Source organism: Mustela putorius, unplaced genomic scaffold, assembly GCF_011764305.1.
Source record: "Mustela putorius furo isolate JIRA1106 unplaced genomic scaffold, ASM1176430v1.1 tig00000421_pilon_pilon_pilon, whole genome shotgun sequence".
Lineage (NCBI taxonomy): Eukaryota > Metazoa > Chordata > Mammalia > Carnivora > Mustelidae > Mustela > Mustela putorius.
This window is the reverse complement of record NW_025421375.1, coordinates 3252038-3266769: the sequence shown is the minus strand read 5'-3', so window position 1 is coordinate 3266769 and position 14732 is coordinate 3252038. Positions and strand designations below refer to the sequence as shown.

The following is a 14732-nucleotide window of genomic DNA, read 5'->3' as shown; positions in this document are numbered from 1 at the left end:
TCTTTCTCTCCCTTTCCCTCCCCCTTCCAGAAAAGTATTAAACCTCAGCCCCTGTGAACTGGGGCTTAGGTAGAGTAGCTAAAATATTGAGGTATTTATCTTGATGGACTGATAATTCTCTGTGATTTCTGGTCACCAGGGAAACAAGTGGATGAAAAATCTCAAGAAACTGAAATGAAAGAGAAATCCAAAGTTTGTACCATTTAACAGAGAACAAAGGATTATATGTATGAGTACAGACTTACAGACTCACTATATGGACAGTTTAGACTTTCTTTGTATGTTCTAGATGTTCCATTATTTATATATTATCTACATAGTTTCTACATACAAAGTTGCATTAAGCTTCTTTATGATTCTTTTTACAATTAAATATTTTTAATTTTTAAAACTTATTTTATTTACTTATTTTTTTTTTTGTGGAACCCCATGTGGGGCTTGAACTCATGACCGTGAAACCAGGACCTGAGCTGAGATCAAGAGTTGGACGCTTAACCAACTGAGTCACTCAGGTGTCCCTCTTCTTAATTTTAATTGTAGTTAAAATTATATATAACACAAAATTTACCACATGATCCATTCTTAACTATACAGTTTGGTAATGTTAAATATATTCACATAGCTGTGTAACCAGTCTGCAGAACTTTGCCATACCCATTCAAAATAGCTCTCCATTTCCCTCTCCCCACTGCCTCTGGCAGCCATAGTTCTATTTTTTTGTTACTATGAACGTGACTACATTAGGTTGCTCATATGAGTGGAATCCTACATGATTTGTCCTTTTGGAACTGCTTATTTTGCCTTGCATAATGGCACCTCAGGGTATGGAGTCCCTGGATGACTCAGTGGGTTAAGCGTCTGCCTTCAGCTTAGGCCATGATCCTGGGGTCTTGGGATTGAGTCCATTGGGTTCCCTGCTCAGTGGGGAGTTTACTTCTCCCTCTTCCTCTGCTGCTCCCCCTGCTTGTGCTTTCCCTCTCTCTGTCAAATAAATAAAATCTTTTTTAAAAATGGCCTCAGGGTATATCCATGTTGTATGGATATACGACATAATATTTCATTGAATGTATAGATCATGTTTTTCTTTTCCTTTTACCCACTGTTGCACATTTGAGTTGCTTCCACTTTTTGGCTATTGCAAATAATACTTCTGTGAACATAGGTATGTAAATTTTTTTTTTTTTGAGATTGTTCTCAATTCTTTTGTTTATTTTTAAAGGTTTTGTTTATTTATTTAAAAGACAGAGAGTACAAGCAGGAGGAGGGGTAGAGGGAGAAGCAGACTACCCACTGAGCAGGGAGCCTGACAATGCTGGACTCCATCCCAGGACCCCAGGAACATGACACCAGCTGAAGGCAGATGTTTAACTGACTGGGCCAGCCAGGCGCCATACTTTCGGTTCTGTGAGATATGTTCCCAGAAGTAGAACTGCTGGGTCATGTGGTGTTTCTCTTTTAAGTTTTTTGAGGAACTGCCATACTGTTTTCCATAGTGGCTGTACCATTTTATATTCCCTCCAACAGTGCACAAGGTTCTAATTTCTCTATATCTCCACCAGTATTTGTAATATCCTAGGGGTTTTTTGGTTATTGTGGTTCGTTTGTTTTTGTAGTAGCCATTCTGATGGATGTGAGATGATCTTTACTATTTTCAGTGTGAAGTTACTTCAAAAAGGAAAAAAGATTTCAGTTTTATTTGAGTGTAAAGTCGACATAAAGTTACATCATTTTGAAATTTAGATGAAATGAAACTCCACAGAAGTTTACTTTAAAAAATGAGATTTCACAAAATGCACCTTTATAAAATTCATCTGGGCTTTTAAACAAATTTTAGTATTCATTTTTGTTCAACTACTTTGGCTACGTTTTATTAACTTGCTCATTTGAAAACTTGTAGATTTTCCGTACTAGAGATAGAATTATGATAGCTGAGAAAACGTTGCTCCTGCCAGTAGGAGAATTATCTATGATTAAAACCCACATATCCACAAACCAGATGGGAAAATGGATATGTTTTTTAATAAGTGGATAATAAAAACTGAGAGGTGAAGGAAAACCTCTTTTTATTAAATGAAAACATTGGTAGAGTACCCCCATCCCCCCGAAAAAACCTGGATCATCTTGTTCCTTGTGTTTTTCTACAACTCTAAGGGCTTTGGTTCAGTTGAATGAATTCTGACATTTGGATGTCTATCCTTTATAGTGTAGACTAATGTTTATCACCACCAGAGAGTGGGGCCTTTGTATATTAAGAAGTCCTGGGGGACCACTGGATTGTTCTCTATTTGAACAGGCTCTTCAGCCTTTACCTCGAAGTTTTTTTTGTCCCATTATTGGTTGGGGGGAAAATGTAAAGTTGTAATATATGTATCAGACTATGGATATAGAGTGCAATAGAGGCTTAAAAAACAGACTGCTCTATCCAGTGGTCTGGAGACAGTATTCTTACTTCCTGAATTTTTAATGGATAGGAAGCCATCTGCTTCCTTCTTCTTTTAATGATCTATCGAGATGATCAGATTAGAGATATCTAAGGGGTGGGGGCAGGGAAAGCTCAGACAGACAGAAGCACTATACTTCATACAATTGTTTTTGTGTGTGTTTCCTCTGGGTTAAAAAAAAATAATAATAAAAGTTTTCTGGGGCGCCTGGGGGGCTCAGTGGGTTAAAGCCTCTGCTTTCGGCTCAGGTCATGATCGCGGGGTCCTGGGATCGAGCCCCACATCAGGCTGTCTGCTCAGCAGGGAGCCTACTTCCTCCTCTCTTTTCCTGTCTGCCTCTCTGATGACTTATGATCTCTGTCTGTCAAATAAATAAATAAAATCTTTAAAAAAAATTTTCTGAAGATTTTGTACGTAAAATTTATGATAATCTCTACCAGGTCCATTGTTCTGTCTATTGTTCTGTCTGTTCTATGCAGAAAAATGACCAGATCCCCATCTCTGCTCGCTCCCGCCCCTTAGTAATGACCTTTTAGTAATTAAACTCTTATCTTTCAGAGCAATGGGGAAAAAATCCAAAACTGAAAAAATGAAATGAAGTTGTAACCCCGAGGTGGTTCCAGCCTCTACCCTCTTTCCCCTAGTATCGGGAATTGAATGTATTTTCCCTTCTTCTCCCCTTGGCAAGTGTCTCTAAAGTAAAAGAAGGTAGAAGATACAGTTGGTGTTCTACTCTGACAATGCGATTATGAAAGGGCCTTTAGGGATACAAAGGGAAGGATACAGTTTAATAAGAGAAGAACACTTGGTGTGATATGCCTGGAGTCAGTGTCTGTCACTAATTCCGTTAGTGTTTCATTTGAAATCTAACTAAACTCAACATGTAGTCAGAAGTTGGTACAATAGATCTTCTCTGACTCTTCGTTGCAGTTAATTTGCTTTGTGAAATTCTATAGCAAATGCAATCAGAGTTACATAAAAGGGAAAATGCTACTTTATGGCTTTTCACTTTCTAAATCTGTTTTTTAATTTTTCCTTTGTTGCATTGCAGCTAGTTTCTAAGAAGTTCAATGTGGATATTTTTGTAGTTTGGGCTTCAAACTTTCTTTTTCCTCAGCCTACCCTCTGTTTTATTAAGTTAAGCAGATCTTTTGTGATGAAAATGTGCTTTGGCAGCATTGTTGTATAATTTTCTTGGAATGTAAAATGGAAATTGTGTGTTGAAATGTTCATTTGTGAACTCACCCAGGAGGTTGAGAATCATGATAAAGAATTCAGATTTTAAGGGAAAATAATCATCTGACAGAGAATACTCTGTGGTCTGAGGAAATGATGATTTGGCTAAGGTTTGGAGGAAGGTGGTGTCTTCGGACCCATTTTCATATTCTTAACTCATGATCTAAATAAAAGCTAAGTGCAGATTTACTGGTACTTTAATTTTCCATAGTTAATGTCTGTTCCTTAGCAAAACCATCATTCACTGAGCACCAGAAGTTTATGGTAAGACAAATTGTCATAAAATGCTGATATAGAAATCAATAGAATGCACAAAAATGTTACTAAAAACTAGCATCCAGTATGGACCCTAAGGGTTTGGTTCTATGCCTGGAAAGATTTTTCAGTGAACATCCATGATTAGAAACATAGATATATTTGGGGCGGGGGGCAGCAGGGCTGAAAAATGGTAACGTGATGTTGATGTCCATGATTTTTCCTGGTGAATGAGCTATCGGAGCTTGGAAGTGAGAGGTGAATATCAGCTGTTTTTAGCCCCTTAAGAGTAAAGTGATCCCCTTCCGTTGGTTAAGTGGCATCATTAACCTCCCATAAACAAGCAGTTTATTAATGCAAACACCGGCATGTGTTAATAGTGATTTCTGAGGTTTTGTACTAAAAGCAGGGGAATCTGATGGAAAATGAGGACTCCCAGGCCTCAGTGGTCTGGTTTACTACCCACCCCCCCGCCACCCCAACACCTTGTATTGTCACAGCCTGAAATGTATGAATTATCCGTCTGTCTTGGGAATGATAGTTTCAGTCACTTGTGAAAGCACCCAAATTCAAAAGTGGTAGATGGGAAATGTCTACCTTTTTTAGGTTGATGTCACACAGGGTGTGGTTCCTTTTGCTTAAATAGTCTATAGCCTTGGGCTGTAGAAGGCAGTGTCATTTTTGAAAGGGAAAACGTGCTGAAAGAAAACCCTTTCCGTTAGCCTCAAGCACTTGCAGGTTTGTGAGGATTTTAGGTACCTTGCATGTACTTGGGGAACCATTTTGTCTAATTTTATGACAGAATTTTTCCCCCCAAAAGAACAAAACCTGGGAGAATTGAAAAGTTGTAAAACAGAATGGTCTGGAGAGGGTATTCTTACTTCCTGAATTTTTAATGGGTAGGAAGCCATCTGCTTCTCCATATGGACGTGTTATCCTCTCCGGTGCGAAGCCAGCACAGTTAGACGCCAGAACCACAGGGGGAGGCCGCCTTCTTGCTCCTCACTGCTTTACCTCTTACAGAATTAATACAGCTCTTACTTTATTTAGAGTTCAGATTTCCTACTCTTACACCTAAGACCACCTAACTCGGAGACTGAGCCCTGAGCACCTGAAGAACGATTTTCAAGTGGATAGAGTGGCAGCCCTTAGTCAAATGGTGTATGGAGGTAGAAAGCCGCCTCTTCTTTTGATTTAAAATATTTTCATTGTGTTTTCTTAAGGGAAGCCTAACAAATGCTAGAAATATTTCCCTTATTTCTCAGCGATCCCTCCAAAACCTCATAGCTATTCTTTGTCCCTCTTCCTTGGGATGTTTTAAAGTGATTTTCCTTTTGTGTGTGCTTTCTGTTTGCCTGGCTTTAGACATGAGCGACTACTCTGTGGATGACGAGTGTCTGGTAAAGCTGCTGAAAGGGTGTTGCCTGAAGAACCTGCAGCGGCCCTTGCAAGCTGAGCTGTGCTTCAATCACGTCATCCAAAGGTAGAGACAAACAGGAGGCCGAGCTGAGCGCAAACTGTGGTTCCCAGGGAACTGCTGTGAGAAAGTGACGTGTTCTCTCCCGCAGCGAGTGTCCCAGGGTTACCAGGAAGAGAATCCGGTAGCTCTCTCATTGTCCTTTGAGAGCAGACTCAGAGCCCAAATAGAAGATGGCTTTATGCATTTCTACATAGCATTTAAGGGGAATGCTAAGTTCCACAAAACCTAGACACTAGCTTAGATGAGAATGTAGAGGACGGGTGAGGACTGGTGTTCTTATAAAGAGGAAAGGGACCATGTCTATTTCCCAAATAGGTAATCTACTGTTGTTAGTAAACATGTTAAAGAAGTAGCCATTGATTAAAAAAAAAAAATGAAGTAGCCATTGAGTTTGGTTTTACTGGTGTTTCTGGAAGGATCAAAAGGATGACCCATTTGTGCTACGTGTTACATTTATTGAATCTACAGTGAATTGTTTGCTCATGTGTTTTGTGATTTTGGACCATGAGCTCCCCTTCCTTGGGGTCTTATCTTGAGACATCTGTGAGGTTAGGCTGGAAGAAGAGTCTCTAAAGTGATTCTGCTTTTATTTCTGCCAGGTTTGTGTTAATAGCATTGCTGAGAGGTCCTTGGATCTTTTGGGCTATGTAAATTTGTAAATTTGAAATGCAAATTCATGTGAGGTCAGGTCTATTGGTTATTAATTTCCCAAAGAATGTGTTTTTTTCCTTCCAACCTGGACCCAGATTGAGGAGCCAACTGCCCTTGTCTTCCTCCTATGCCAGGGAGTGGGTTTTTCCAATCCGCCCTCCCCCTGATGGAGAATGGCCCCAGGTTTATATGGAGGTCTCAGGCTCTGCTCTTCTGTGGACTCAAGGCCTCCGCTGCATGGACACTGAGATAGAAAGCCCTGGTTGACTCAGGTCGAAGCAGATCCCAGGGCTGCTTTCACGTCATCCACACCCTTAGAGTTCTGCTTTTGTTTTCAGTTTGCGAGTTTTTCCTACATTCTTGTGAGCTGAATTATGCATTTGGAAGTGTATTACTTATATATATTTTTTTATTGCTTCTTGATATTTTATGGTCAGATTTCATACTATTGCTGAAAACAGAAGTGTTGACCACTTATTTATGGACTTTTTTTTTAGCCTTATAAGACTTAACAGTATAAAGAAATACGGTGTTCTAATTTCTAAATGGAGTCATTTTCTGAACATATTCATTTTTTTTACGAGGATGACCTTGTCCTTTCCAGGGTTAATCTTTGAAGATCTTGCATGCATTCATCTTCCTAAGGGGTGTAAATAATGCTTAGGACTGGATTTAGATTAAAGAATAAAACAAAAGAGGAATATATTCAAAACAAACTATTTATTGCCATCATTTATTAGATCCCTTGGCTCTGTAATGACAGTTCTCTCTCGTGATAGGCTTAGTGGTGCACCTGTTTTCTGCAGAATGGAAAAAGTACATACTTTGAAAAAGAATCATTTGTTTCTTGTTATGTTAAGACTTAATTGTTTTCCTTTCACTCTTAGTGAAAAGCTACTGAAGTATGACCACTATCTAGTGCCATTTACTCTGTTTGAGTTGGCCTTTTTGTACAAAAGCCAAGGGGAAATTGACAAGGCCATAAAGACCCTAGAAACTGCAAGGTAAGTGATAATGGCAGCTTTTCCTGCTTGCTCTGAAGTCAGGAACATCGACACTGGTATAACCACAGCAGTAATTTTATATACTTAGAAGTTAAAACATGAATGAAAAATGAATAATAATGTTATGCTCCTAACTTTTGCTCTAGTTGTGCTATTTCCAACCTTTTCAATGGCTGACACCCTGTGCCTGTTTACAAGTATTGTGATTGCTGGCATCGCTAGCCAGATTTTTAACCTGTTCTTTTCTGCATTGGGGTTGGCAGATGTTTTCTATAAAGGGCCAGATAGTAAGTATTTCTAGTTTTATAAGAATTAGGTCTCTTTGCAACTTCTGATTGTACTGAAAGCAGCCACAGAAGACAATATGTAAATAAATGGTTGTCTCTGGACTTGGCCATTATTTGGGTCATAATTTGCTGACCCTTAGTGTCTTTAACCACATCTCTCATTTCCTTCAAGAGCCACTGATTGGGGGACGCCTGAGTGGCTCAGTTGGTTAAGCAGCTGCCTTCGGCTCAGGTCATGATCCCAGCGTCCTGGGATCGAGTCCCACATCGGGCTCCTTGCTCCGCAGGGAGCCTGCTTCTCCCTCTGACTCTGCCTGCCTCTCTGCCTGTGCTCGCTCTTGCTCTCTCTCTCTGACAAATAAATAAATAAAATCTTTAAAAAAAAAAAAAAAAAAAAAAAGAGCCACTGATTGGAAGAAGCCCTCTGTGTATTTCTCTAGCTCTCTTTTCTTTCTGTCTAGTGTAGTAATTCTGAAGCATTTTTATTTTCTGCTAGACAATGGCTCTCTGGTGATCATGGCTCACTGTGGTCTGTTTGCACTGAATACTTGTTACAGTAGAGAAAGAATGAGATAATAGCTTTAAGCCATAAATAGCTTAGTGATTCATTGGTTTGTTCATTTACTCAAAATCAGCAAGTATTCACTGAGCACTTATTATGTGCCAGACACTAGTAAAGGCCTTAGACAGACATCTATACATAAACAGGCAGCGTTTCCTCTTGCTTAGTTAGGGAGAGGTGTTGAATAAGTTGACAAGTAGGAGAACCAGCAATGGTATATGCTTTTCTGAGATTTCTAATATGATACAGAGTCCTTGGGTATTACCTTAGGATTGGGTTGAGTCTGGACGGTTTCCATGAGGAGATGATATTGTAGTTGAGATTTGCATATTTAAAGCCAGTCTTGAGATGATCAGTCACCAAAAGCCTGAGTGGGGAGCATTCCTGGCTGAAGTCACAGCTAGGAAACCTCTAAACTGGGCAGTTGAGCCACTAGATAGTTCCTGATGCTCTTCACTGAAATGGGTTTTACTTAGAAGAGCAGGTTCCAGGAAAGGAGAAAACATACTCTGTTTAGGACCATGGGATTTTGAGGTGCTTGTTGGGTGTCCATGTGGAGATGGGGACTTCTCAGTTAAATATACAAGCATGGGGTTCAGTGGGAACATCAAGGCTGAATGTAGAGATTTTGAAGTCACCTGCACAGAGACAGTGGTATTTAAAGTCATAATACTTGAAGTGATTCTGGGAAAATAATACAGCAATAGAAAGAGGTCCAGCCCAGAGCCTTGGGTTATGCCATCCTTTTTTTTTTTTTTTTTTTAAGATTTTATTTATTTATTTGACAGAGAGAGATCACAAGTAGGCAGAGAGGCAGGCAGAGAGCGAGAGGGAAGCAGGCTCCCCGCTGAGTAGAGAGCCCAATGCGAGACTCGATCCCAGGACCTTGAGATCATGACCTGAGCTAAAGGCAGCGGCTTAACCCACTGAGCCACCCAGCCGCCCCGGGATATGCCATCCTTTTAGAATGAAACAATAAGATTAAGAAGAAGTAGCCAGCGAATTAGGAAGACATCCAGGAAAGCAAAGTGAACAAAGTTTCAAAGAGAAGAGAGTGATCATTTGTGAGGATAGCTACAGAGAAGTCAAACAAGGTGTGTCCAGAGAAATGGCTGCTGAACTTGGCAGCATGAAGATCCTCAGTGACTTTGACCCATGAGGGGGGAAAATGGAGTCAGCTACTTCATGCAACTTTTCAGGATGTTTTGCTGTGAATAAAGCCTAGTAATGGGAAAGAAACTTCAGGGTATCATGGACTGGAGAGAGGCGGCTGCTGCTGATTTTTTTAAAGGGTGATATCACAGTGAGTCACTTTTAGAGCTAATTCTGTTCAGAGTGAGAATGACTCATATTTCAACTGACATGTATGTACCTTCAGATCTAGCTATTGGAAAATTAGGGGCTCTCATTACTGTTGTTTTCAGTATTCATTGTTTGGACCTACTTGATGTTATCTCAGCAATGTACAATAAAACGAGTTTATAATGACGAAAATAAAAGGCTGTAATTCACTACTAAAATGGAAGACCATCAGTGGTCAAAAGTCACCACTAACTCAAGCCAGTGCTAATGAAGCCACCATAAACAGACTTCCCATAATTTCAAGATGTTCAGTTGTCTGCCCCTTCCCTTATGCAAAATCATGAAAATTAGTGGCCAGGCATTTAGGAAAATACTCAGTTACAACCTTTGGTAACCCATATTGTGTATAATAACCCTCGTCAATGTTACCAGTGAGTAGCTCTTAGACCTCTGTAAGATGAAGAGCTGTAGAAGGAAAGCATTGCCCTTGCAAAGAAAGGAGTTACAGTTCACCTACGGGCCAAGGCAGCATGTGAACGCAGGAGCCCAAAGTCAAAGCCATTCCATTCTGCTGTTTCTTAACAATTCTAGTAGACAGAAGTGAACATGGATGATCGAAGTAAAATTTTTAATCTGTGATATCTATGGCCCCTTCTGACATTGTCCCACAACTGTTGGCCAAACCATTGATATTTGCTTGTTAGAATCGGAGTAAGTAATTTTGGTGTCACCACGTGATCCTACTTTCTTTGTTGCAGTTGTTTCATGAGGTTTCAGCATGATTTCTTTGTGTGGAGGGGGCGGTGATTGATCATGTTCATGTGAAGCTGCTTTAAAATTCCTGGTTTAGGAAAGGAAGTCAACTATTTAGGAAGAGTTTCGAAAATTTGTTGAAACCCTCTTCATAAGCTTGTGGCTGTGTTTGTGAATGGCTTGGTCATTAAATAGGAACATGCTACTCAAAGTATGACTTTCAAATCCCTGCAAGGGAGCTGCTAGAAGTATAGAATATTGTCATCCTCCTTCACTCACAGGATCAGAATCTGGGTTTTAACAAGATCTGCTGTTAGTGCATATTCACGTTTGGAAGCAAATAAGGAATGAAGATGAGAAGAAGGGGAGGTGGTGGTGTTGCCCTTGGATACAAAGAGACTTTTGACATTACCATTTCATTGTTATTTTCTTTAGAAACAACTACAAAGATTACTCCATGGAGTCCAGGCTACACTTCCGAATTCAGGCAGCGCTTCACCTCTGGAAAACGACTTCCTCTGATTGATCAGAACATGAAGGATGGAGTTTTCCCTCAATTAGCACCAACATTTGCTATAGATTAGACCTTGTATTAAAGTGGAAACTGGTCTTGTGAGTGAGAGACAAAAAACGAGTTTTACTGTCAATATTTTTTATCATCTACGTGGTTTATGTTTGGTCTGCGTAAATGTTTTTTTTTCTTGTGAAACAATGTTCAATGTTCAGTACTATCTAGAAAATTCTTATATTTTGCCTCTCCAAAAAGAATTTCATATTAGATTTAAATTGGAGAGTGAAGAAGTCTTTTAAAGGACTCACAGGTACAACAAAGTCTGATTAGATTATTTATTTTTTTAATGTGGAAGTTAATGTTTAAGTAACAAATGGCTGATAAATTGAGCCACTTTTAGATTTGTTGGTTAGAGATATTTTGTTGTCTACTATTTAAATTTAAGAGGGGAAATAAAAATCACCTACATTCAAAATAGATTAACAATAAATAACTTGAAGTCTCCTGAGAGAGACAGGTAGTGGGTGTGAATAGGGACAGGATGATGTCCTTAATGGGTTGAAGAGGATCGTATCTAGAAAGATGTTATGAAATGTTAGGTTTTGGGGTTTTTTTTTAATTCCTCATGTAAGTTAAAGGTGGTGACATTTTTGAGCAACTCGACTTTTTTTTGAATGTACTGAAGTCTATTATAAAAACAAAACTCAAACTGTCTAAAGGGAAGAAAAAGTCCTATTTTAGAAATTATCCTCAACCTTAGCCATGAGAGTCTAAAATACCTACGTTGATTATTTTTTTTATAGGAAGCAAAATTCCTGCTGCTTTAAATATGTAAAATATCAATTTTTATACTCGTGATGTTGGTGAGTAAGATCTAATTTTCTAATCTCTCTATCTAGCACTGTGATGGTTCCTTGTAGATATCTGGACCGTGCTTCGTCCTTTATCTGGGAAACCCAATCAGGGAAGAATGTGGGGAGAGCCTGGCTCTGCTAATTCATAGCAGTTACTGGGGTGACCTTTAGAGAGTCCCCTGCTCTTTGCAGCAGCATATTGTCCTCATCTGTGAAATGGAAAAAGAACAGATGACTTTTCAAGGTCTCTTTCAGTTTTGTAACTCTGAGTCTGTGTATTAGGCATTGTCAGCAAAAGTGTCAAACTGTTTAACCCAAACTGGTACCACAAAGTGCATGTCTTATTCTACAATCCTGTCTACTCTCAGTTCTCCCATGTGTTGGAGTTAATGACAGGATTGCATCCAGGGTGAGGAAAAATAATTCTTGGATCCATAAAGCAGGCTGTGGTCCTATTTCATTCCATTTTGAAGAGTAACTTATCACGGAAACTTATGCAGTTTAACAGAACAGCCCCAGATTGGGAGTCTGGAGCCCACCTCTGCTAGTCAGTAGTTCCTTGATGTGGTGTAAGATCCTCCATTATTTCTGCGACTCCATTCCCCTCCCATCGCCCCCCAGGGTGGGGGGCAGGGGAGGAGACAACACAACGCTTGGTGCTTATGACGGATCAGTTAGATAATCCCTGTGATAGCTTTTGGTAAACTGTCAAAGGCTATGTGAATATATGAGTGCTGTAATAATTATGGTTTTTATGTGCTGATTACAATACCAATACAAAAATACTGGCTGAGTTGTGGTCTCTGATGTAAAATGACAGAAGTGCACAAATTCCAACACTTCTAAACTTATTCTTGTGTTTGACACTAACAATAACCCAGATTATGAATTTACTCCTTACTCTTCATTCCCTGCTTTGTGAGTCTGTACCTGGCAGATATTTTGGTCTTGTTTTCTTTAAGGTACTAATTCTTGACCAATACTGAGGATATGTTTCCAGTGGGAGATGATTAATACAACCTAAGTCAGAGAACTAGCCCTTCAGACAGCATGGGGGAGCTCTTACTATATGCTAATCATATGAATTACATAGCTTTATTTTAGGTCCAGACAAGAGGAAATAAAATGAACCGTTATTAAATCACCAGTGGAAATATGTTTGATAATTATTTTGTATACAACTTGAAAAATAGTTTTAAAATGCCTTAGAAGAGCTTTGGTAGCATTACTTTTTCAAAATATAAAGACCCATGTTGTTTTTGTGAGAAGCTGCAGGTCAGAGCGAAAGTCAGTCAAAACTTCTCTTTCTGGTATAATTTGAAAACAATATGAGGTATAGTGATTATTTTTTTTAATTTTATTTTAACTCTGTGTTACTAAACAAATATAAAAGAAATTCCTATGTCTCATTAAACTTTTTCCTTTACTTTTTCTTATCTTGTTTTTCTTTTTATTTCCTATTCTTTGTATTTAAATTCAGTTAACCAACATAGAGAACATCATTAGTTTATATGTGGTTCAATAATTTATCAGTTGCATGTAACACCCACTGCCCATCACCCAGTTACCCCACCCCCTCATCCACCTCCCCTCCAGTAACCCTCAGTTTCTTTCCTGTAGTTAAGAGTCTCTCATGGTTTGTCTCCGTCTCTCATTTCTTCCCCTTTGATCTTCTGTGCTGTTTCTTACCTTCCTCATGTGAGTGAAACCAGATGATAATCGTCTTTCTCTGATTGTCCTGTTCTCTTTGTAATTACCTGATAATATGGATAATCATCCATTGACTTTCAGTGTTTAATTGTTGTAAGATCATTAACACTACAAATATTTCTCTGTTTCCAGCCCTGTTCATGATACCCTGGTGGCACAAGTTTCATGTGGCATCATCTAATACTGCTTTTTTGGAGTTCCTTTGGATTCAGGGTGCTTTGTGAAGAATGAGTGCTGAAGTGACAATATTTTATCTAATGTTTTGAGGGGCATATGTGATGGGTTTGGGCTGCCAATGTGTCTGACAGTTTGTGCAATTTGTGTCATTTTTGGTAGAATTTTCTTTTCTTTCTTTCTTTCTTTCTTTTTTTTAAATAGAGAGCCGGGGTTCTGATTAGTGCTGTATAAATTTTAAGACTCAAGCAGAGGTTCTGCTTTGTAGGATCAGTGACAAAGAAGGCATGACTTCTGCTTGATAATTAATGGAAGGTTGACTACATCAACTCCTATATGGACATATATTTTAATGTTTCTGTGCTTCTCCTGGATACAAGAAGGTCTCAAGTCACATAGGAAAAAGAAGAGCACTGATTCTGTTTCCTCAACAAGTGGGTAGAAGCTATAGGGAGGTGAATTTCAAATTAGTGTCAAGGAAGATTTTTAATCATTGAAGCCGTCTAAGAGTATAGCTATCTCTTTGGCAAAATACGCAGGTTAGCAGAGCTATGGGACTGTCATTCCTACCTGGGCTGGGAACTTGTAGTTGAACTTTGAGGTCACTTTCTGAGTCTTTGATAAGGGCTTCAAATCAGTGGAATGTGTATAAAGGTTCACCCCTTTTGAAGACAAGTTGAGTGTTTCTTTTGAAGCTACTGTAAATGTAGTTACATTTTGATAGTTCCTAATAGTTCCTATGATCATTATGCTTCTATTTCTCATCCTTTCTTTATTTTACTTTTTTTTTTTTTTAAGAGATCTTATTTATTTGACAGAGTGAGAGTGAGGGCACAATCTGGGCAACAGAGGGAGAGGGAGAAGCAGGCTTTCTGCTGAGAAGGGAGCCCGATGAGGGGCTCAATCCCAGGAACCTGGAATCATGACCTCAGCCAGAAGGTAGCATCTTTTTTTTTTTTTTAAGATTTTATTTATTTATTTGACAGAGAGATATCACAAGTAGGCAGAGAGGCAGGCAGAGAGAGAGGAGGAAGCAGGCTTCCTGCTGAGCAGAGAGCCCGATGTGGGACTCGATCCCAGGACCCTGAGATCATGACCCGAGCCAAAGGCAGTGGCTTAACCCACTGAGCCACCCAGGCGCCCCCAGAAGGCAGCATCTTAACGCACTGAGCCCCCCAGGTACCCCTCATCCTTCCTTTAAAGTGACTGAAAAGAATAATTGGAAAGGTCTTTGTGACTAACTGGAAAAAAATTTTGGAATTACTCTGATTAATTCATTGACTTTTCTTTTTACATATTTCTATTTTTCTCCTATTCTCTCCATCCTTATAAATTCAAAAGCACTTAGTTAAAATGAGTTAATGAAGACTCCAGTGATTGTTTAGATGCCCTAAGATTTTGTGATTCATAGGGCCTAGAAAGGGTCTTGCGAAATTATCTCCTCCCCCCTGCTCCCAACCTCTGGATGGTTTTGTTTCCCCTCAGTCCTGTTCTGCCGGTGTGGTGACCACT

At 39.3% G+C, this 14732-nt stretch overlaps 1 protein-coding gene across 3 annotated transcripts in view; it reads left to right on the top strand.

The window, feature by feature from the left end:
• The window catches only part of TTC39B (tetratricopeptide repeat domain 39B), a 129391-nt gene extending 116619 nt beyond the window's left edge, over positions 1-12772 (top strand). For all 3 annotated transcript variants that reach the window (XM_004765728.3, XM_004765737.3, XM_004765736.3), the window contains 3 exons: positions 5298-5415; positions 6951-7067; positions 10407-12772. In XM_004765728.3, coding sequence (XP_004765785.1) covers positions 5298-5415; positions 6951-7067; positions 10407-10497 — 326 coding nt within the window. In that variant the 3' untranslated portion in view covers positions 10498-12772. The remainder of the gene's footprint in view (positions 1-5297; positions 5416-6950; positions 7068-10406) is intronic.
• Positions 12773-14732: the final 1960 nt, after the last annotated feature.